Source organism: Notamacropus eugenii, chromosome 7 (assembly GCF_028372415.1).
Source record: "Notamacropus eugenii isolate mMacEug1 chromosome 7, mMacEug1.pri_v2, whole genome shotgun sequence".
NCBI lineage: Eukaryota > Metazoa > Chordata > Mammalia > Diprotodontia > Macropodidae > Notamacropus > Notamacropus eugenii.
Genome location: NC_092878.1, coordinates 142,422,384 through 142,445,275, shown reverse-complemented (window position 1 = coordinate 142,445,275; position 22,892 = coordinate 142,422,384). Strand labels below are relative to the sequence as shown.

The 22,892-nt window shown below is 36.6% G+C and overlaps 1 protein-coding gene across 12 annotated transcripts in view; it reads left to right on the top strand.

Moving 5' to 3' along the window:
• AFF1 (ALF transcription elongation factor 1) overlaps positions 1 to 22,892 on the top strand; it is a 168,134-nt gene that overhangs the window by 99,178 nt on the left and 46,064 nt on the right. For 7 of the 12 annotated variants that reach the window (XM_072622537.1, XM_072622543.1, XM_072622545.1 and 4 more), the window contains one exon: positions 11,940 to 11,984. The exons of 3 other annotated variants lie outside the window; for them this stretch is intronic. In XM_072622537.1, the coding sequence (XP_072478638.1) occupies positions 11,940 to 11,984 (45 nt within the window). The remainder of the gene's footprint in view (positions 1 to 11,939; positions 11,985 to 22,892) is intronic. 2 more of the 12 variants (XM_072622538.1, XM_072622547.1) reach the window with 1 other exon arrangement.

The following is a 22,892-nucleotide window of genomic DNA, read 5'->3' as shown; positions in this document are numbered from 1 at the left end:
TTTTGTTGTGTGGTACCAAATACTTCGAGTGACTGCTGCTTTGTGTAGTGTATTTTGGGATCTTGTAAAAAGCACCCTTCCTTCCCAGTGGTTTTCATTTCCCTTGAGAATCTTGACCTTCCCCCCCCTTTTTAAAAATCAATTTTAAAAATATTTTTTCTACTTATATTAAAACTGTTTTATAATTTGATTATGACACTAAATATTCTAATTAATTTCACAGGATCACAAATTCAGAAAAGAGGCCACAAGTTCAATGCTCACATTTTATAGAAGAGGAAACTCTCTCTTAGCCATTCTTCTACACTTCTGATTTACATATTGTTATAATTTTTGTTACATTATCATGGTCTAATCGCAAGCAATTAATTCCTTCCCACGTAAGCCTTGCTGTATTTATGGAAAAAGCTTTCTTTTTCATTTTCTGCTGGGTTTTACAGAGAATTTCAAAGATTTTTTTATATTGAATTTAAGAATGTTATTTTGGGGGTTAATGAATTTTTAAAAATCCACTCTTCATGTAACTCTTGCCCTGTAGCTGTTCACAGGTGGCTTTCCTCAGTTTTGGGATATGAGTATGTTAATAATAGACTTAGTTCTATGAGTGAATTGTTTTACTTTCCTTTAGTTCTTCTGTAGCAATCATATGTATTCATTGAAAATAAGGGATTTTAAAAATACAATTCATAATGTTACTAAAATTGGATTTTAATTTCCAACAGTGTAAGTATAAACATATAAAAACAGAAATAACTTGTTATTTGAGATTTAATAGGAGCTCCCCAGTGGTGGTTTGAATAATTTTTTTGTTTGGTTTGGTTTCCCGTTGCTTTACTCTGGCAATCTGACATTCTGTTGTAGTGTAACATATACATAGCAAGGGTCATTCACTGCCGGCCGTTTGGGGCAGTAGACCTCCCTTCCAAAAGGCCGCACGTTTTGTGTGTTTTTAAACTTTACCCACTTGGTGCTTGTACAAGTCAAAACTGCCTAAGGGACAGATGTTGCCAATTTCACATGTACAGAGGGAAGGCAAACATTGCTAAGCAACCATGTACTTGAGAGAGCATTTTTAGGAGCAGAGCCAAGGGAGCTAGTCGTGCCTGGGAGCACTTTGTGCTTCTCATGGCTCAGTGCAAGAGAAGAGATGAAAAGATCTTTCCTATCAGGGCTTCCACTCCAGCAGCCAGCACAAAAGATACTCACCCATTGACATTGATTAGGGCTGACAAGGGAATGTATGAAAACAGGGAATCTCTATCGCCATGTAGGAAGGCAATAAGACATGTTCACAGAGGTAAGTGCGCCACATTGTCCAGCCGTGCTATGTGATCACTGTGGAGCTGTGGCCTCAGGAGCAAGTTGGTTATTTAGTTTAGGGTAGTTAACAGCATAAAATAAGGTAGAATGGGAAAAATGCCTAAAAGTAACAAATGCTTCTAACCCTTCTCCCTTTCCTGTCCTTCCTCTTTTCTCTTTCTCCGTTTATCTTTTCTGTTTGGAGATGGCATCTTAACAAGAGATTTAGAATCATTTCTGTATCAGGCACAGAACAAAAGAGATTCTAAAGATGTAAGAATTAATGCCAGAGTATCACCTGCTCCTCCCATATTCCCTCCCTTGCATAAATTTGATAGGTAATTGACAAGTGGTGTGGCTATTCTTTTTTTGGGCTGTCATTAGAGACTTAAAAAAAGTCTTAGAGCCTCACCTCTTGAGATTTTCAAGGATGTTATTTATTGGGGATGAGGAGTGGCTATAGATATAATTGTTTTAAAACTGTATTTAGGAAATTGATTTTGCTTTTGATCAGCATATTTTTAAGATCACTTAAAACATGAGCTTTAATAATATTTAGAAAATATTGATTATTAAAGGAAAATATAAGTTGGAGAGATTTCTTCATTCTTAAAGTTACGATGCTCAGTCCTGGTCAGGACAGGAAAAGTTAAGTGGCAGTGGCCCCTATTTATCAGTGTGTGCAGGTTTTTCCTGGTCTTTGTTTTTCTTTGGCACTTAACTTCAAAGGAGGTTGTGTGTGGAGATTGAAGTCTTTTTTTCTAGAGGTCTTTAAAAAGAGCAGATTTCAACCCTCCGGAAGATTTCCATATGGTCCTAATTGAAAATTGCCTTCATGATTCCTTAAGATACCTTCTAGCCTTATAATTTTAGGGTTCCTAGTACTAAGTTGTACAGTATGATTTATGATTCTGTGATGTATAATTTATTTTGAAAACATTAATTAGCCATTTTCAGGGATCTGAATTTTTAGCTTTCTGATTACTGGATGTGTTTAGGGGTGAGTGTGGTTTCTTAGAAATTGCTAGACTAGATCCTCCCTTGCCCAGAACGCCATGAGAAACTGTCCAACTTTCTTCCTAAGGCTAAAATCAATAAATCAGTCAGTAAAAACGCATTCGTTAAGAACTTACTCTCATGTTCTGGGAATATGGGAATGGAGAGAAAGGTTCTGGGGATACTGGGAATGGAAAGAGGTTTAAAAAAATGTAACTAGTTGTATGTGGTCAGTTTGAGACATACACAAAGTTCAATGTTTTAAAGTTATTGTACCATATTTTACTTAATAACGTGAATTTATTTTATTCATTTTTGGTCTTTAGGTAAGATGTTCAGAAGTTGACTGCATATAGGAAATTATTGTTTCCTCAGGAGAATGGTTTAATGAATTAAGTCCTATGCAGCTGATAAAATGTCAAAGCTAATTGAACTCTGGGACAATCAGACAGAACTGAGCTTTACTGAGAAGCCTTTTACAATTTTGTCTAATGAAGATGGTAAAACATAGTATTTGCTTACATCAGGTGAGTTTTTTCCTGAAGCCACCTGATGCTAATGGCCATTTATCATGAAAATACCATTCTGCTTCCTTTTTTGCAAGGAATCTGGCAGCAGTTCCATTACAGAATTGAACTTTGTAGTATTAAATTTGTTTTCCCACCTCTGCCTTGTCAGAGAGACACTTCAAACTAGCACTGTAGCAGTTTCTGAAAGGGTTTTCCCATGAGTCACATCCAGGTGTAGGAACTAGGCGGGAAGGACACAGGTGCACTTCTGTGTGACATACAATTTGAATTTCCTTTGGGAAGGAAGGTAGGAGATTGGTTTGATTTAACATTTTTGCTTTTTACTTCTAAAATGGGGATAATACCTGCTCCTGTCTCTTAAAGGTAACGTAAAGTATATGTCAGACAACACTTAGAACTTTTCAGAGGAAAGGTACTCAGTGAAGCATTGTATAGAGTTTTGTTAGCAGAAACTTAAGAAAATCTTCTTCTAGATTTGCAAATTTGTAAATAAACTCTGTTGTTTAGGAAGAACTGGTAAATGATTTTGCTTATTTGTCAAGTGATTCCATTGGGTCTAAGTGCAGTGCCTGGACTGGCGCTTAATAAATTTGATGGATTCCAGCCCTGGGGCAGATTGTTTATAGAACCAACCTAGCCAACATCCTAATTGCCATCTACATAAAGACCAGTTTTACCTTTTGAGGGTAAGATACTATTCTCATAAAGACACTGTAGCAAAATTTTAAAGCCATTACCATATCCCAGTGATTTTGGTTTTTATGGTAATGAGGGGATAGATATTGCTACTGGAGGGTACAAGTATACACTCCTGGAGTATATTGCCTCTTATAATAAGTGACTGTTGTCCCCGCTGACTAAAGCTACTCAGAATTGGTGCTTTCGAAAGGAATTCTATCTAGATGTCTTTTTTAACATTGGCAGAATGTGGAATTAGATGTATTAGAAGACAATGGTTGGGGTGGAGCCATATTTATTTCTCATTTATCTTCTGTGTTTGTTATAGTATCAGTAAACTCTAGGGTATTTACTGAGCTGCCAGATCATTTCCTCAGGGTATTATACACTTCTAGCCTACCACTTTAGGGTTTGTGGTGTTTTGTGTTTTTTTTTTAATCAATGCTAGGAGACAACATTAAAGGAGCAGACTGCTCTGGGATTACCTTTGGAATAAGGTCATGACAAAATCTTTCTATCTCTTCAGACAAAGCGCGGATTAAACGGTTTACTGTATACTTATGACTTTAGCTTCCTGCTCCAGAAAATGGTTGATGACTTCTGTCTGGGAGCTGTTTTGTTCTTAGTTTATATTAGCTTCAGAAAAATGTGCTGGGCATTACAGGAAGACAGAATTAGAGAACTGTGTCTTTTGGACTCTGCACTTGGCAGTTAACTTAGACAGATAACACATATACACAAAGGAGAAATAGCGATACATTTCATGAAGCTCTCTCAATCCTGCTGGGCTTGAAAAACAAATGAAACAAATGCCCTTGTGACTTGGGCAAGAGGACTCACAACTAGTCCTTTTCAGTTCTTCCTGTTTGTGTAGGTTTTGGGGGAAAATAAGCTCAGGCTACAGTATAAAACTCCCCTCTACAGTGGTATTTGATTTAAATCTAGATTACTATGAAATTCTCTATACAGAGTAGAAAAAGTCAACTTTTCTTCATGGAATTAGACAGCATTTTTCTTTGACCATAGACCAAGGGATAGGGCTGGGATAGTAGGGAAAAGTGAAGAGGAAGTTGAGTCAGTTGAAGAAATCTATTGGTTATATATATTTGTAACTAAATCATGCCCCAGCTTGTTTTTACAGTCTGGATAGGGAGAGTGCTATTTCCTTATTATTAAGCCTACTAAATCATTCATTTCTGTGCCAGTAGGATCTCATCTGACCTTTCATCAAAGATGAAGTGTTCAGAATATTGGGAATTTTTACCTCAATTATTCATGGTCAAAATTTGCAAGACTGGTTAATAACTGAAATTAATATGTGACATGTTCTTAGCTGTTAAGTTTATCTGAATTTTTTGTTCAGTTGTAGTATTTTTTAGAGAGGAAAAAAATCAGCACCCTGAAAAAAATGAGAAAACATGGGCAATGTATAATACCTGTGGACTCCACCCTCCATTAAGGGGTAGGTGTCTTCTTATGTTTCTTCATTCCAGTCCTGCTGGATGTTTGTAATTTTGTTGCATTGACTTTTGCTGTTTTGGTGTGTAACTTTTCTTTCCATTTATGCTGTTGTTGTAGTACATGTTATTTTCTTAGATCTACTTCTAGAGCAATTCATATTTATTGTTTCATGCTTCTGAATTCATTGCACCCATCATTTCTTACAGCACAATAATATTCCATAACATTAATGTACTCCAATTTGTTTAGCCATTCCTCAAGGGATGGATGTCTACTTGGTTTCCAATTCTTAACTGTCCAAAAAAGTGCTGCTACAGATATTTTGGAGTGTATGGGAACTTTTTTTCTTATCAGTGGTTTACTTGGGGCATAAGCCTAATAATGGAGTCTCTGGTTCTAAGGATACTTACATTTTAGTCACTTTTTTTACATAAATCTAAATTGTTTTTCAAATGACAACACCACTTCACAATTCCACCAACAATGTATTAGTGTGTCTTTCTTTCCACAATCCCTTCAACACGGACTGTTGCCATTTTTTTGTCATTTTTGCCAGTTTGCAGGATGTGAGGTGAAACCTCAAGGTTATTTTGATTTGGGGTTTTCACATTATTTGGAGCATTTTTTCCTGTTGTTAAGAATATGTTTTAATTCTTTTGAGAAATATTTATTTTTTTTCCCCTCATTTGATCACTTCCTTTCTTATCCTAGGTACATTAACTTTGTCTTGCCGAAGCTTTTCAGTTTCAGATAGTCAAAGTTACTTATTTTTTCTTTTGTGATTGCCTCTATTTCTTACTTGATGAAAAATGTCTCCTACCCATATTTATGAGGTATATGATCTACTTCCCTTCTAATTTTTTTTATAGTATGATGTTTAATTTTAAGATTGTATATCCATCTATTCTGGAATGGAGTGGTAAGGTGTTGATCTAAGTCCACTTTCTGCCTGTCTGGCTTCCAGTTTTCCCAGCAGTATTTATAAAATAAGGAGTTTTTTTCTGGGTAATTTATGTTTTCCACTTTTTTCAAAATCTAAGTTATTGGGTTCTCTTGCTTCTGATTGTTCTTTGTCTAGACTGTTCTATTGCCTTCTCTGTTTTTAAATTAATAACAGTTGGTTTTGATGACTGCTACTTTATAATGTATTGGTATTCCCCCTTCATCCTTACATCTTTTTATGATTTCCTTTGATATTCCAGATCTTTTGTTTTCCGGATGAATTTTCTTATCATTTTATCAAGCTCTGTAAAGCTTGGTAATGTGACGGGTAGAGCATTAAAACTGCAAATTAAATTTGATAGTCTGATCATTTTTACATATTGACATAGTCTAGTCATGTGCACTGAATACTCCAGTTATTTTAAGTTCTTATTTTTCTTTAAGGAGTACATTGCAACTAAATCTATACTAGTCTTTTGAATGCCTTACTAGGTTGATCCCTAGATATTTTATACAATTTTCCTATTACTACTTATTTTTTAAAAAATTATTGTATAGAAATGCTGTTCATTTTTGAGACTTTATTTTGTAGCCTGCAACTTTGCTGAGCATACTAGTCTCCATTTGTATCTTTATTGATAACCCAGGATTTTATAATCAAACCATCATATCCTAAGCAAATAGGGATAGTTTTATTTCTTCTTTACCTATTTTTATTGCATTAATATCTTTTTCTTTTCTTATTGTTGTTGCTAGCATTTCTGAAACTGTATTAAATAATAGAGCGGAGAACATCCTTGCTTTAGTCCTGTATTTACTGGAAACGGTTCTAGTGTGTTTCTGTTGCATAAGATTCTTGCTTTTGAATTTAGATAGATGGTTTTTATGATCTTAAAAAATTGTCTCTTTCTGCCTGGACATTGTAGCATTTTTAGCCTAAAGGAGATGATCATGTGGTTTTGGATGTTTTGGTTTTTAATATAATTAATTATGTTGATGGTTTTCCTAACGTTAAACCATCTTTTCATCCCTAGTATAAATCCTACTTGGTCATAATGAGTGAATTTTGGGGAGTCAATTGCTGTAGTCTGTTTGATAGAATTGTGTTTCAGTCAGTGTTCATTAATGATACTGACCTATAGTTTTCCTCTAGTTTTATCTTTTCTTGGTTTGCACATTAGCAATATAGGATTCTAGTAGGAGGCTTTCTCAGTTTTTGAGAATAATTCTCTTGTGAATCCAACAGGAGCAGGAATTTTTTTCTTTTACAGCTACATCAATTTTCTGAGACTGAATTCTTTAAGATCTTTCTGATAATTTGTATAGTTTTGAAAGTATTCCTTTCATCTCTTTATTGTCATTGGTTTTGTTAGCATTTAACTATGCATAATAAAATTCTGATTATTTTTATTTGGTTTCGCTGTGACTTCACCTTGTTTAATTGCTACTTTATTGATTTGTTTTTCTGCTTTTTAAAAATTAGATTAGCTTGGGTTTATCAATTTTATTTGTCTTTTCATCGAACCAGCTTTTAGTTTGGTCATTTCTGTGGTTTCCCCTCTCCAATTTATCTATTTCCCCTCTAATTTTTTAATATCTCTTCTTTGTTGCATGTTTCTGGTTTGTTCATTTGTTGGTATTCTGCTTTTACAAACTGCACATTCAATTCATTAAGCTACTTTTTCTAATTTGTTAATATATGTTTCTAAGGATATGATTCCCCTCCTCTGCAACTCACCCGTAGGACTGCTTTCATTACATCTCAGAAATTTTGGTATGTTGTTTTATCATTAACGTTTTCTTTTACATAGTAATTGTTTGTATGATTTGTCCTTTGACCACTCCTTCATTATTTAAGATTTCATTATTAAATCTCTGTTCACCTCTGTATCTTTTGTTTTTGGTCCCTGAACCAGTGGCTATTTTATTGCGTTATGGTCTGTGAACAGTGTATTCGCTGTTTCTGCCTTTTTACATTTGTTTGCAATATGTTTTACGTGGTCACTTTTTGTAAAAATTCCATATGGTGCTGAGAAATAGATTCTTTTGCGTTCTCATTTGGAAGATGCCATAAGTTTTTTCAACTCTGATTTTTCCAGCACTTTCTTCTGTTCCTCATTTTCCCTTTTGTTTGCCTTTCTTTCAGAACTGATAGAAGGATGTTGAGATTTCCAGTCACTATTGTGTTACTCTCAATGTCTTCTTCATAGCTTGGATGCTTCCTTTATGAATTTGGATGCTAAAGCAATTGGAGCACATAAGTGATTGTTACTAATATTGGTTTGTTGTCTGTGGTTCCTTTCAGCATAATATAATTTCCTTGTTTATCCCTTTTCATTTTTTAAATGTTTGTTTTTAATTTTATTAGACTGCGTGATTTTAGCTCTTACTTTTTTTGGATTTAAGTGTTGAATGGTAATTTTTTTCCCCATAGCTTCCAGTTTTATTTTGTGTTTATCTTTGATTTTTAACGTTTCTTGTAAGCAGCAGATTGTAGCTTTTTGTTATTTTTTTATCCAAACTGGTTTTTTTCATTTTATTAAATTGTTAAATCCATTCACATTTAAAATTGAGAGGTTTATATTTTCCTCCTTTTTTCTCTGTTACCAGATATTTTTCCCCCCAGGTGATGATTCCACCCCACCCCCACCCCCCACCCCCCACCCCCCTGCTGTAAACACAGCACTATCTACCTTCAGTTACTTTACCTTAATCTCTTTTAATGGTGGCCCTTGTTCCCACTGGCTCTCTTTCCCTCATCCCTGATCTTTTCCTTTCATTTGTTACCCCTTTTCCTTTAGAGATTTGCTAGAGGTCCCTCTTCCCTTCCTCTTCTTCAGTTAGTTGTGTTCATTTGGTTTTTACATTTTATTTCTTGTGACCATTTCCAAAAAAGAATTCATGTCTTTCTCTTCATTTATCCATCATCTTTTACTGTGTCTTCTAGATTCTAATTCTCTGATTTGTGACCCCTGTAATTTTCTGGTCTCTTTTTTCTGAATTCCTTGTTCAATCAAAGTTTCCAAAGTATCCATCGCAGACTTTAGCCTCTAGGCAGTTTCTCCTTCTGCTTTGTAGAGTTTGTCCTGGGGATTCCCTTTTTCCACTGTGCCTCACTCCCAGGACAGTACCAATTATTGCTCGTGTCAGAAAGGTCACTGTCTCATGGTAAAGCTCCTCTCCCATAATTTCCCTGATTATGCAGCCCACCATTGATCTATAGTCTCCCCTGGTTACTGTCTTCCCTCTCCCCCGCATCTGTCTGGAAATGTCTTCCTTGCATTCCTGTTATTTCTACAGACACAAGCGAAAAACAAAGACAATCTCATTTTCTAAGAGATTGCCTTCTAATGGAGGAAAAGAACACAGAAAAGGGAGCTGAAAATCAGGGTAGCAGGTAGGGAGGAGAAGCCCAGAGTAAGGAAATGAGCTGGAAAAGGAGTAAAAAAGTGAGCATGGCTGGCCTGAGCACCTCCTCAAAATGGAAGAAAGCTGCAGGAGGAACTCACCAGCCAGAGGAAAGGGACACAGGGCCAGATGGTTTTCTAGATTGAGAAAGCCCCAGGGCAAGTATAATCTTCCTCAGTGAGAAGGCTGCTGGGAAGTGGAGAATGCCAGAGAGCTAGTTATGTTCAGCTAATTGAAATAAGATTATAGAGTTAGAGGTTCTTCATCTGGGGTCTATGAACTCTTTTTCTTCATATTTTGATGATTGAATTTCAGTATAATTGGTTTCCTTTGTAATCCTGTATATTTCCTTTTTTGTATTTGTAAACATTTTGAGCCAGGGTATGTCTTCCCTGGACTCTCAGTAGGGTTGATGACAGAAAAAGGGGTTAAAAATTCTTGTGCTGAAGGTCATGCAACCAGGAGGCCTGGAAATACCAGTGTGATCATTAGTAGGCTTCACTGTTGTGACCCCAGTTCTGATGGTGATTAGTTGTCATTTAGCCTGCTTACACATGAGTTGCTTTATCTTTAAGAAGATTTGAAAGGATTTTAGAAGATCATCTTGTCTACCTACCTCCCTTTACCAGTGAAGAAACTGACCGAAGAAGGATCATTAGCTTTGTAAACTGGCTTTGCTGACTTTGGGGGGGAAAGGAGGTTTGTACCAGATGATTTGGGATTCGGAAAGGCTTAGGTGCTGAGGAAGGGAAGGCAAAGGGTTGAGACTTCTCATTTGAAAAGTTTGTCCTTGACAGGAAAGGGAAAATGGGGACATGTGGCATGCTTATTATTAGACTGAGATAAAGGGCCTTTATAAAGGGAAACTTGGGAAAGAGTCCAAGGGAAAGGGTATTTCATTGAATAAAAGCCTTGAGTAGTTTGAAAGATGTAATTTCAAACACTAATAAGGAGATTAACTTTGGAAAGAAAGACCAGAGAGAAAGATAAGAACTTGAATAAAGATTGAGAACTCTGAGGTGGAGAAAAGGAGAGTTGAGGGAAGTCCTTTATTAAAAATCTTTTTTCAAAAAAATAAAACAAAAAGTCTACCAAGTAGGGGCCCTCCTGCCCCATCAGAGGCTGCCATCTCTAATGGGGTCAAAAAGATGGAACCTGGGGACTGACTTCTTTGAATTAAATGAAGTATGAACCACACTAGCTAGTTAGTGAGGCAACACTGGACAATAAAAAGAACTGTGATTTATGATCAGAGGATTTGGCTTCCCATCCAGAGACACTCCCTTTAGGCAATCCCTCAACCTCTTTGAATTTCAGTTCCAACTGTGCCACACCCACCCCACCCCACCCCTAGTAACTCCAGAGGCTATTTTGTTATTTTATCTTATCTCAACCCGTCTTCCCCGTTGAATCTTTTGAGAATACAAACTAGACTAACTTGCCTCAGTTCTTACCTAGCCTTCAACTGCTGAATGGGTGTTGCCTCAGACAAACTGAGAACTGGGAAAGATCTTAGCTTAAAAAGGCCAGTCTCCCACTGCAAAAATGGGGTGAGGAGGGGCCATCTCCAGTCATCTTGACCTGCCTTGCCACTGGACTCTCAGTGACTCTGGAAGAGAGAGTGAGGTTGATGACTTTGTACAGCTCTGCTTCACTTAAATCCATTTCAAGTTCAAGTCTGCACATCACCGTCCTCTTAGAGAATGAAGGACAAACCACATTATTAATTTATATCTTTGTATAAATGTTGCAAGGTACTTAATTATTGGTATAAGTAGCACATGCATGTAATTTATACATAAGTAAATTTAGTTCGTGTTGGGACTGTGTTCTTTTATATACATATATACATATTTGTGGTACTTGTTTGTGTGTGTGTGTGTGTGTGTGTGTGTATGTGTGTGTGTATGTACACATACTCTGAGAGATCGAAAAGTTTAGATTACTTTTGTTTTATGTGATGGGTTTTTCTACCCAAATCTTTTGAATATCTTACCAGCCTCTAATCAGATTTAGTTAGTAGTGGAGTTAAATCTTGGTACAAATTATTGACGTGCTGAACTTAGTATGAATGAAGAATCCTTTATTCACAATGCAGTTCTGGCATTCTATCTCAGACTTGAAAGGTTACAGAGCCCTGTCCTGGATCCCAGCTGGAATGCCCTTGAAGGTACATCTGCATAAGTGATTCCATGACAGGGGAGTCAAGTTGTTCTTGTCCTTGCTACTTTTCAGAGGTTCCAAACTAGTGCTAATGAAAAGTCACACGTCACTTGATTGGGTGCTCTCTGACTATGTTCAATTCAACAACTTTCTTCCTCGGGTTTGTTCACATTAAAACTATTTGGTATGGTTTCCTAGATTAGGACAAAAATGAATGGGAGTTGGAGATACATACTGCCCTTTTTTTTTTTTTTTTTTTGTATTGGCTCTAGCTCGACACCCCCTTCCCCCCTCCCCCCCCCCCCCCCGGAACTTACTGTTCCTTATTTGAATGAAGATCTCGATATTTGGGTATTGTGGTTCTGTGTGGTGCTGGTGTTTTTCCCATTAGCTTATTTCAACATTACAGTGAGTGCTGCTCTTATGTTTTTTTTTCTTTTTTCCTTTGTTTTTTACATTCAGCAGGCCTTCCCAAATGAAGTGCACTGTGTTGAAGAAATATTAAAGGTGAGTCATTTGATAATAATGCCTTTTATTGTTTCTCCTTCTAAGTAGGTGGAACACTTTCTATTTATTCTCATTTTATTTAATTAGTATCACTCTAAAGATGTTTTGTGAGGTAGTATTGCTTCCTAGAAATTCCCCTCAGCTTCCAAAAAGCAAGTAAAATCAACTCAAGTTTTGTTCAAAAGTAGATTAGCTTCTTGGTTTGAGATAGAGGCTATACTTTAATGTCTATGGCAACTTTGAAGTGATGCATACTCCTAAGTCAAGTGGATAGAGCACCTGATCTGGAGTCAGGAAGACCTGAGTTCAAATCCATCATCAGACACTCATTGGCCATGTGACCCTGGGCAAGTCACGTAACTAGTTGCCTCAGTTTCCACATCTGTAAAATGAGTTGGAGAAGGAAAGGGCAAAATCACAAGTTACTTTAGTGTCTCTGCCAAGAAAACCTCAAATGGGGTCATGGAGAGTTGGACACAGCTAAAACAACAATTCGTAAATCAATCCAACTGTTCTTTGAATAACACTATAAGCATGTGCTTCCAAGGAAATAAGCTCCTTCCGTTTGTACATCATGACAAATACCAGCCTGTGCTTGATTCAGTCTCAAATGAAAAACTCAAAAAGTGTAGTCTCCTTTTTGGAATGACTGACTCTTGTTAATACTTGAGGGCATTGTAATTTTAGGCTGTCATCATCCTTATATATTTAAGTTATTTTCGTTTTGTAGAATTAGCTTTGGGAAAGAACTCAGGGATGTTGTAGTTCAGCCTTCTTATTTTACATGAAGAATCTCTTGGTTTATGAATATAAAAAGAGCTGAAGGCAGAAGAAATAAGATCCGATTCATGCTTCCAAGTCTGGTAGGAAGGGTAGGCAGGTAAGGAGTTGTGTCATGTCCATGTACTTTTACTGCTTTCTCTTCTTACTGTTGGGATTCTAGGAAAAAGGACAGAGTATAAAAGAGGATGCAAAGGAAGAGTTGGGGCATGCCATCAGAAATAGATGATTTTGGGGGCAGCCAGGTGCTGCAGTCCATACAGCACCAGCCCTGGAGTCAGGAGGACCTGAATTCACATTTGGCCTCAGACATTAACCAGTGGAATGACCCTGGACAAGCCATTTAACCCCAAATCCCCTCCCCCCCAAAAAAGCCAACGAAAAAAGAAATTGATTTTTGGGGGTTCAAGGATCAGATCTGTATAGAAAAATCTCAGTGAGAAAATTAATCAGTATATGCAAATCTGCAGTATTTTTTAGCTTAAAGTTTTATAGAGTTGCCTGGAACAGAGGCAGGACTTAAACCCAGACTTTAAGGCTGACCAAGTTATCTTTCGGAATGAAATAAAAGCCATTTAAAGGAAAACTTAAATTTTGTTCTTCCTAAAGTCTTATTTGTACAATTATACACTACTCAAGTTAAAATTGCATCACGTTTCCTAGACCATTTTTCCAATTTTTCTGTTCTTTCACCATAATTGAGAATGTCCTTTATCCTACGTCTATCTAACAGAGAGGTAGAAAAGAGAGGGAGCATTGATGGTAGATGTGAGCACAGATTCAGGGGCCATCAACGTTGTTGCCTCGTTCATCGTAAAAAAATTTTTTCTTTTTTAAAATTTTCTTAACTTTTTTTATCAACTCTAAATTTTCTCCTTCCCTCCTGCCCCTTTCCCACCTATTAAGAAGGCAATCAGTAATGCTTCATCATATCTAAAACAGAATTAATAACTTGGAAGAATTTGAAAAGTTCACTGGTGTGCTATTTAACTTACTGAAATCCCCACTGTGTTTTTCTAAGAGGACAAATTTAACTAAAGATTTTCTTTGTCTTCTTCAGACCATCATGGATTGTGTAGAAGAGCTTCTTGCCTTGTTATCTGCTGGCCTAGCTAACTTCTGAGGTCCCTTCCAACACTGAGATTCCGTGACTCTGAAATGTACTAGAGTGGCAAAGTAAACTCTTATAATATTTAACCAAAGATGAGGATTTTAAAGTGGTGTTTGTTTGGGAACAACCACTGATACAAACTCACCACTTTTTCTTTCACAAATAATTTGAAGAGTAAAATGAAAAATGTATATCTATCAAATTAAGATTTCCTTAGTGGAACATTCTTTTAGGAAACAAATGTCATTAGCTTCAGAAAATAAATCATTTTTAAAATTTATAAACTGTCAAATAGAATTCCTAACGGCAGCAATTAATCATGTTTCACTCTTTTCTTCCTTGGTTGTTCCAAAAATAGTCTGATATGGTCAATTATAACTTAGTTTCTTAGAAATATGGCCATTTCGTTTTTTCTTACATAAGTCTGTTGTAGCGCTCGCTTCAGTAGCATGGATTTGACAAATTCTTTGTATTGGCAGTTTTTACTAGGCATTTCAAAAGTGTCAAATGAAGCCTTGAGCTTTAATAGCTTAAGTTAATATGCCCCCAGGGCAGGAATCCCTTCCTATTTAAGTTTGACATCACTGCTCTGGAAGGCCTTAATACTAAGAAGTGGATTGTGCTAGGAGCAGTATCCTAACCCTTGCCCCTATGCAATTTAGGCTGGTTTTTCCTTAAAAGGTATGGAGAACATCCTCAAGATTTGGTTGACTTAGGGCATTAAAGGCCCAGGCTTTTACAGTGTTTCTGGTCATTTGAGTACAAAGCAGCCACTAGGAGCTCCAGAAAACTCTCTGATGCCAAACTGCTAGGAAAAAACAAAACGGTGAGCAGCTTGGACAAGAGAGATTTGCTCAGCTGAATAAACTGGCATATCAGTCCTATCCTTGTTGAATATACTTCTTTTGTTAGGTCTAAATCTCCTTTTGTTAACTGTTTGAATGACATACAAATATCTTATTTATTTCAGGGGCTGTCCTGATTAAAATCCAGCCCAAGACAGGCCTTTTCCATTTGCTTAGATGTATTTACCATCTTAAGTTTCTCTTGCATCCCATGTTCATATTTCAAAGTTCCTGTATGGTTCTGGTCTTTTTTCATCAGGAATGCTTGGAAGTCATCTGTTTCATGAAATATCCATTTCCCCCCTTTAAGATTACACTCAATTCTGGCAGGTATTTTTCTTGATTTTAGACTTTCGCCATTTAGAATATCAGTTTCAAGGTCTCTTTATATTGATAATAGTGGTGGCTACCGGGGTCTTTGTGGCTCTTCTGTGGTTTCTGATTATTCAAACTCAGTTCTGTTTTCAGTATTTTTTTCTTTGACCTGGAAGTTCTGTATTTTGGCTATGCTGTCCCAGGAGTTTTCTTATTGGAGTTTCTTTCAGAAGGTGATTGGTAGATTCTCATCATCATACTGCTAATCTAAGCCTTGATCGACACCACTTATTTCAGGCTCTTTTCTCTTCTCTTTGGAGGGCTGGGGGATGGAATACCAAACTCCTTCAATGCCTTCCTTTAGAGAGGGTAGAAATGTGATTTTTTTGCCTGGTTTCAGCACCATGGAACAAGATGTGCCCCACCCCTGGTTTTTTCTGTGTTGCATTCCTCCATTGGCTTGTAAATTCCTTAAGAGAAGAGACTGTCTTTTTATTAATTGTATCATCAGTGCTTAGCACTGGCACATAGTGAACCCTTAGTAAATTTCACTTAATAAATTCTTGCTATTTTCACTTTTGTACTTCTGAATAGATTTAGGCAATTTTTATTTATTATTAATGTTCTGTGAGGTCTTTTATTTTCTCTTTTTTGTCATATCTCTCCACTATTGTGAGGAGTCTTAGATTATCTCCTTTTGACCCATTTCCCAAAATACCTTTCATTTTCTCATTTTTACACTTGATTTTCTAATGTTTATTGGCTCATGGGATCATTGATTTCTTATTGTTTAATGATAATTCCTAAGGTGTCTGGTTTTTGATGTTAAGTTTAGCAATTCCTACACTGAGCTATCTATCTTGTAATTTTTTTCACTCTAAAGCTCAAGTTTCATTTACAACATTCATATTACAGGGACTCCTGGAGTCTTTGCAACCAAACAATTGCTCTCTTTTGGATTTGTGTCTTGAATATACCTGTAGCTATACAATTTCTTTACCTTCTTCTCTTTACGTTTTCTCAGCCATACTTTCTAAGTTGAGGCTTTGTGTCAGGGCAGGACCAGGCTTTGTCTGCTTCTGCACTCTTAGATGGAGCTGTGGGGCCCTGTTTGGTCCTGATTTGTATTTTGGGGTCATTCTGTTGCCGGCTTTCATTGCCACTAGTGTCTGTCCTTAGAGTGCTATTGGGTTTCTGCCTTCCTGTATCCTTTCACTACAATGTTCTTCATTCTTCAGGCCCCTTAAATGTGGTTTAGACCAATGTGCTATAAACTTTCAGAACCCCAAGGGTCCCATAGACTGATCACTACCCTGTCTGGTGAGTTTCACTGACTGTCTTCTTCAGTTTTGGAGAAAGATTGCTCCAGGTATTGAGCTGCCCTTGAGATTTTTCATTGGAGCACCCCATTGTTCTGTTACTTGATAATATAGCACTGTTGGCTTCAGGTGATATAACCTTGGTCACCTCAGCTAGTATGGGTTAAGAGTCAGGACTTGAATCCAGTCTTTTGACTCTAATTCACTGTGCTAAACAGCTTATATATGCATGAGTGGGTATGGATATAGGTGTGGTGGACTATAAGGGGCAGAATGAAGTATTCATTTTCAGACATAACCAATGTATTGATTCATTTGGCTTGATTTATTATGAGGGAAGCCTCTATTTGGCAGGGATGCAGGAGGGAAATGATAATGCCATTTAAAAACAATGAAAAAAGCATCAATCTAACAAAAAAAAAAAGTTTGTTTTTTTTAAGACAAAGGGAAGTTATAAATAGTCCCATGGCAGAGATGTCATATGGGCAGCTAGGTGATATAATGGATAGAACTCCAGGCCTGGAGTCAGGAAGACTCATCTTCCTAAGTTGAGACTCTGCCAAGCCACTTAACCCTGTTTGCCTCAGTTTCCTCATCTGTAAAATGAGCTGGAGAAGGAACTGGCAAACCATTCCAGTATTTTTGCCAAGAAAACTCCCCAAAATCAGGTCACAGACTCAGCCACAACTGAAATGATGTAACAACAGAGATATCATAGAAGAACAAATCTTATTCTCGAGTCCTGTCAGTAACCCTTTAGCTGAGGTGTGTATTTGTGAAATGGAAAAGAGACTGTAGTACAGGCAGTTGGGGCAATGGACTTATCTTTCTGGGTTTCACTTTCCTCGTATATCAAATAACCAAGATGGATTACATCTCCAAATTTCCTTCTAACTCTAAATCTGTTTTCTTTTGGGTTAAAGCTATTTCTGGTAAAACAATTCACATTATATGGAGCTTTGTTGTTTGCAAAAGGCTTTTCTTCCCAGCAACACTGAGGTAATGTTGTCCTTATTTCATAGTTAAGGAAAGCTGATGCTTAGGGTTGTAAAGTGACTTGCCCATGATCATGTAGCTAATAACTCTTTCCTAAACAGATCTCCTGAACCTAAAGCCAGTGAATTCTCCACTGTATCTCAGTGCATCTCTTCTGATTCTGGCTGTCTGACCAGTAGTTTTCTTCCTTTCTAAAAACAAATTTCTATCAATATTCTTTGTTTTAAAATCACGGAAGTTTTCTCTATCTCTGTCCATTCCTGTTATCCTAAGGAGCCAGCTCATACATACAACATTACACTAGTGATGTTCATTCAGAGAGGACTTATATATATGGATATATATTTCCATCAGCATTGAAGAGCCTCAGCATGACAAGAGGCTTGAATTTTCATCAGCCCTTTGCTGAGTGTTACTTTTGCTTGCAGAATACCTTCTGAGTGTGCCGATTAATGCCACCTCTTTCTTGGGATGATTCTACTGGGTTGGAACCCAGTGTAATTTCAGGCTAGCTTGGGAAACTGCTCACTTCTTGAATCAGAGAAATCTTGCTGCTGCCTCCATCTTCCCCCTGTCTGCACTCTAAAATGGCATTTTGCAAAAGATATTACTAGCTTAAAGGATATGTGGCCCAGCCGCTTGATTTTATAAGTGAGGAAACAGTCCACAGAAGATGAAGTGACTTGCTCAAGATGGCCTATATAGTTATTGACAGCTGGCATTTAGAAGTTTAAATCCAGGTCTCTTTCTACTGCACCACTCTGGTTCATTTCATTTGTCTATACTCCTCGATCTAGATCAGGGTTTATTACTATAATGTTTGTAAACTTTTTTTTAATACTTAAGTTATATTTTTTCAATTAACCATACGTCTCATCTCTTTCACACCCTAATCCCACCACTCCTCCACTTGAGAAAACAATTCCTGTTAACAAACTAAATTGGCAATCAAAACATTTCCACATTGGCTGTATCCAAATTAAATAAACTTGTCTCATTTTGTATGTGGAGTCTTTAACTTCTCTGTCTAGAAGAAAGAGCATATGTCATTATTACTCTTCCTCTAGAAAAAGCGGTAGATCATCATCCTTAAAAGACTTCCTAATTTTTCAGAATTGTTTGCCATATTGTTGTAATTGTGTGAATTTTTCTGCTGGCTCTGTTTGCTTCAGTAGGCATCAGATAGTGGAAGTTTTTCCAAGGTTTCTCTGAAACCATTCCATTTTATCATTTTTTACAGCAAAGGAATATTCTATCACATTTATATCTGTTCATTCATCCCCAGTTGATGAGCACCCCCTCAAATTTCCATTCTTTGCCACTTCAAAGGAACTGTAAGTACTTTTGTTCCTCTTTTCGACTTGATTTGGCTTAGGCTAATTCCTTCCATTACCCTCATTCTACCTCACTCTACCTTCTCCCTTTTCTTTCCTGTTTCCCTTTGGAATAAAACGTGTTTCTGTACCTAGCTGTGTATGCCTGTACGTGTGCATGTTGACCAGTTTAGATGAAAGTGACGTTCAAGTATCAATGTTACCCCACCCAGGCTTGTTTTCCTAGATATCTGCTTGTGAGCCCTAATTACATGAGATGATATTCCCTAACCTTTGATTCCTCTTCCCCTTTCTTTCCGTGCTTCCCTTAAGATCATCAAGACCTAACATAAACACTCTCAGTCTAATTAGACTCACTTTGTGATCCCTGATGATGATAGGTTATGTGTCATCCCCTCTATTAGCACATGAGGTGTTTATCTTTCTTTAGTTATTTGTTATTGTTTGTTCGTGTTTACTGTTTTATGTTTCTCTTAACTCCTAGTTTTGTGTTTCAAAGCTTCTCTGCAGTTCTGGCCTTTCCTTCAGGAATGCTTGGAGAACTCTATTTCATTAACGATCCATTTTCCTCTACAGCATTACATTCAATTTTGCTGGATAAATTATTTTTAACCCATGTCCTTTGCTAACTGAAATATAGTATTCCAAGTTTTCTGCTCCACTATAGTGGTGGTTGTCAAATCATGTGTGATCCTCACTTGTCACTCTTTGGCGCTTTAAATCTTTATTTCTTGCTGCTTGCAGGGTTTTTTCTTTTGACCTGGAAGCTCTGTGATATCCCTAGGATTTTTTTTTTTTTAACAGTTCTTCTGGTAGATTCTTTCAGTTTTCACTTAGCCCTCTGACTCTATCTGACTGAAGGAAATCTTTCTAGATTTCTTGAAATATCCTGTGTAGACTTTTTTTAAATGGTATTCAGATAGTTCAATGATTCTTCAGTTGTTTTTTTCTCCTCAAATCTGTTTTCCAGGTCAGTTCTTTTTGCTATGAGATACCTGACATTTTCTTCTATTTTTTAATATTAATATTAATATTTCTAGTTGCCTCAGTCATTGGCTTTTATTGGGTTCATTCTGGTTTTCAGGGAATTTGATGTTTGAGCATATATTTGTATCTCCTGTGCCAAACTATTAGTTCCCTTTCCAATTCTTTCTTCCATAGCTCTCATTTCTTTTCCATTTTTTCCCCCTAACCTTCTCATTTCATTTACTAAAACATGTTAAACTTTTTTTTAAACTCTTCATCTTTTCCAGGAATTCAAGTTGAATTCTGTTTTCTTCTGAGGCATTTCTTACATTCATTTTGAAATCATTTTCTAATGATTTTGTATGTTTAGTTTCCCTGCTGTCATAATAACTCTTTATAGTGGGTTTCTTTTTTTGTTTGCCCATTTTTTCAAACTACTTCTTGGCTGTAGACTTTCTTAGGAGTGGGATCTGCTGCCCTTGTGGAAGGAGGATCTAGGTTGATCTGGTTGCATCTTCTTTGAGTATTAAATGTTGTGATTTCAGGGACAGTTTGGGGATTTGCAAACTTTCAGTACTCCCAGAGTGTTCTGATCCAGGGCACAATCAGATTGAACCTTCCCTGATTTGAGCTCTGTAAGTTCCTGACCTCGGACTGAGCAAAAGAGAGAATAAATTTTGTTCCATGTCAGGCTTTGTACAATTGCATGCTATATAATCAGACACAATTAATTTTAAAGCTTTATTATTCCCCAACAGTTCCTTTTTCTTAGTGCAGGATTTAAAAAAAAAATTCTGATTTACAGATTTACAGTTACTAGCTAACAGAATTGTGATGTTCAGCTAAAAAGTGGAGGTGATTTAATGTATTGGACCATAACCCATTATATTTATCCAAGCAGAATATTTCTTTTATCTGCCCAAACCACTAGTCAAGAGTTTAAGGGATTTCTCCTCAGCTGGAGGGGATAACACTGTGAGACTGAGAATGATTAAGAAAAAAATTAAATGTGCCATTTCTAACTATTATAAAAGGAGAATGTTTATGTTATTGTGTTAGATTAATGTTGGGGATGGTCTTAATTGTTTAGATTCTGCTACTCTACTACCACCCTCTATCAGTCCCTTCTCCCTTCTGCTGTTGGGGGTTAGTATTGTTAGTAGTGATCCAATTAAAATTGCTAGAGGAAGGGGAGTGTCTGGGGCAGACCCACTTGTCTTACTGAGTCAGATGTAGTAATTTTGTTGTCCTTTGTCTAACTGATCCTTTTTTCTTCTTGTCTGCATGATTCTAAGGCTGTCATTCACCATTCCTTCCTCTACGTATATCTCACCTCTACCTACCCTATGTCATGCCCTAGATTAGTTCATCTTCTTCTTCCATTGCGTCTTTTAGTTTAGAAACTACCCTTCATGTTAGATCTCTCCTTGTTTCTATAAAGTCATGAAAACCTGTCCCCCCTTTCTACAGTACGTTCTTTTGCTGTTCGTATGGGATACAGTAGATCCATCCTATCTCCTCAGTGCATTTTCTTGATTTTTTGCCATCACTTTGCAAACTTTACCCCCAGAATCATTTCACCTTTATTTAACATCATTATTAAATCCTAGTATCAGTTAAAAGATTTTTATTTGAAGTTAAATATTTATTTTTAATATTTTTATATATAAAATATATATAATTTTATGTATTTATGTTTTCATATAATATAATAATTTATATTTATTTGAAAACTTTTAGTTTTAAAAAAAATTCTGAAATTACAAAACACCAAACATTTCCATATACATAGCGAAACAGAATTGTATATGAAACTGTAGAATTGTGATATTTACCAGTTTCTTTTACATGAATTCATATAACTTTCAAAGCTCTACTATGTTTTTGTGATTCTATCAGAACTATTTCTTCTGTATATTTTAAAAGTTGCTTCACTAAAATTTGCTTCCCCCCCCAATTCATATCCCCCCTCTCTTCTACAACTTCTCCCTCCTCCTACCTACCCTGTCCATTGGTGGAAGGAAAACAGCATCAACAAAAAATAAAAACAGAGATTTTGTGCCTAAAGTACATGGTTCAGTGAAACATTCCTACATTGATCCTGTCAGAAAATGTAGATGTTATTTTTATATCATGGGGCCATCACATCTCTTCAGTAGTTTTCTTCTGGAATCATGGCTGACAGATTTGATTTCTTAATATTTCACAATTGTTTACCTTTTCAGTGTTGTTATTGTATAATTCTTTTTCTCCTAGTTCTGCTCATTTTGAACTTCATTTGTTCCTACAAGCCTTCCTGGGATTCTCTGATACCATCCCTTTTAAAGTTTCTTACAGCACAACAGTCTTCCATTACATTCATATAATTTGTTCGTCCATTTCTTAATTGATGGGCACTCTTTTAGTTTCCGGTTCTTAGCTATAACAAAAAGAGCTTCTATAAATATTTTTGTAGATTTTGCCCTTTTCCTCTTTTTTGGATCTCTTTGAGGATCTAGGCCTAGTAGAGGTATGTGAGTAAAAAGATACACACAGTTTATTGACTTTTGGGACATGGTTCCAAATTCCCCTTCTGTCTCCCCCTGAACATTATTCCTCTTTTATCTGAGTTTTCATGTATCTCTTCTCATAGTCTTCCTCTTCAGGCCAATACCTGCTCTTGTATTTGGGGATTATATCCTATATGTTGACATCCTTTCATCCTTTTATTCCCCCTGATTGATTTCCTGTCTTACTCTTTACAGCACCTTATCTGTCCAAAAACCATTCCCTGACACAATGTCTCTTTGAGTCTTCTAATCCCTGTTACAGTCAAAACTTCTGACCATGATCAATTTTTAATAAAGTACACATTTATCAGTAAATAGCATAGTTTTGGCGAGTATAGAAAAATAGGAAGATTGACATCACAATTGAAAGAAAATATGATTGGATGAAAATTGGTATTGAGGGCTAGCAACCACCCCCTCCTTTCCTCCTGTGACTAAGAAATGCTCATTTTTCTGGTCCAACTGCATCAGCAAGGACTGAGATCGCAAACCAGATTTCTTTGAATAACAAACTAGACATCCTTGGACACTAGACCAGACTCCGTGGTGCCCACCTGCATTCTTTAAGGGTAACAGATTTCCTTGACATAGGAGTAGAACAGTGATTAAAAGGAGAACTGGATTTCTAAAGTTAACTCATTGCAAGCCAGCTACATTTCTCTGTTCAGAGACAAAGAATCATGAGTGAGGCAG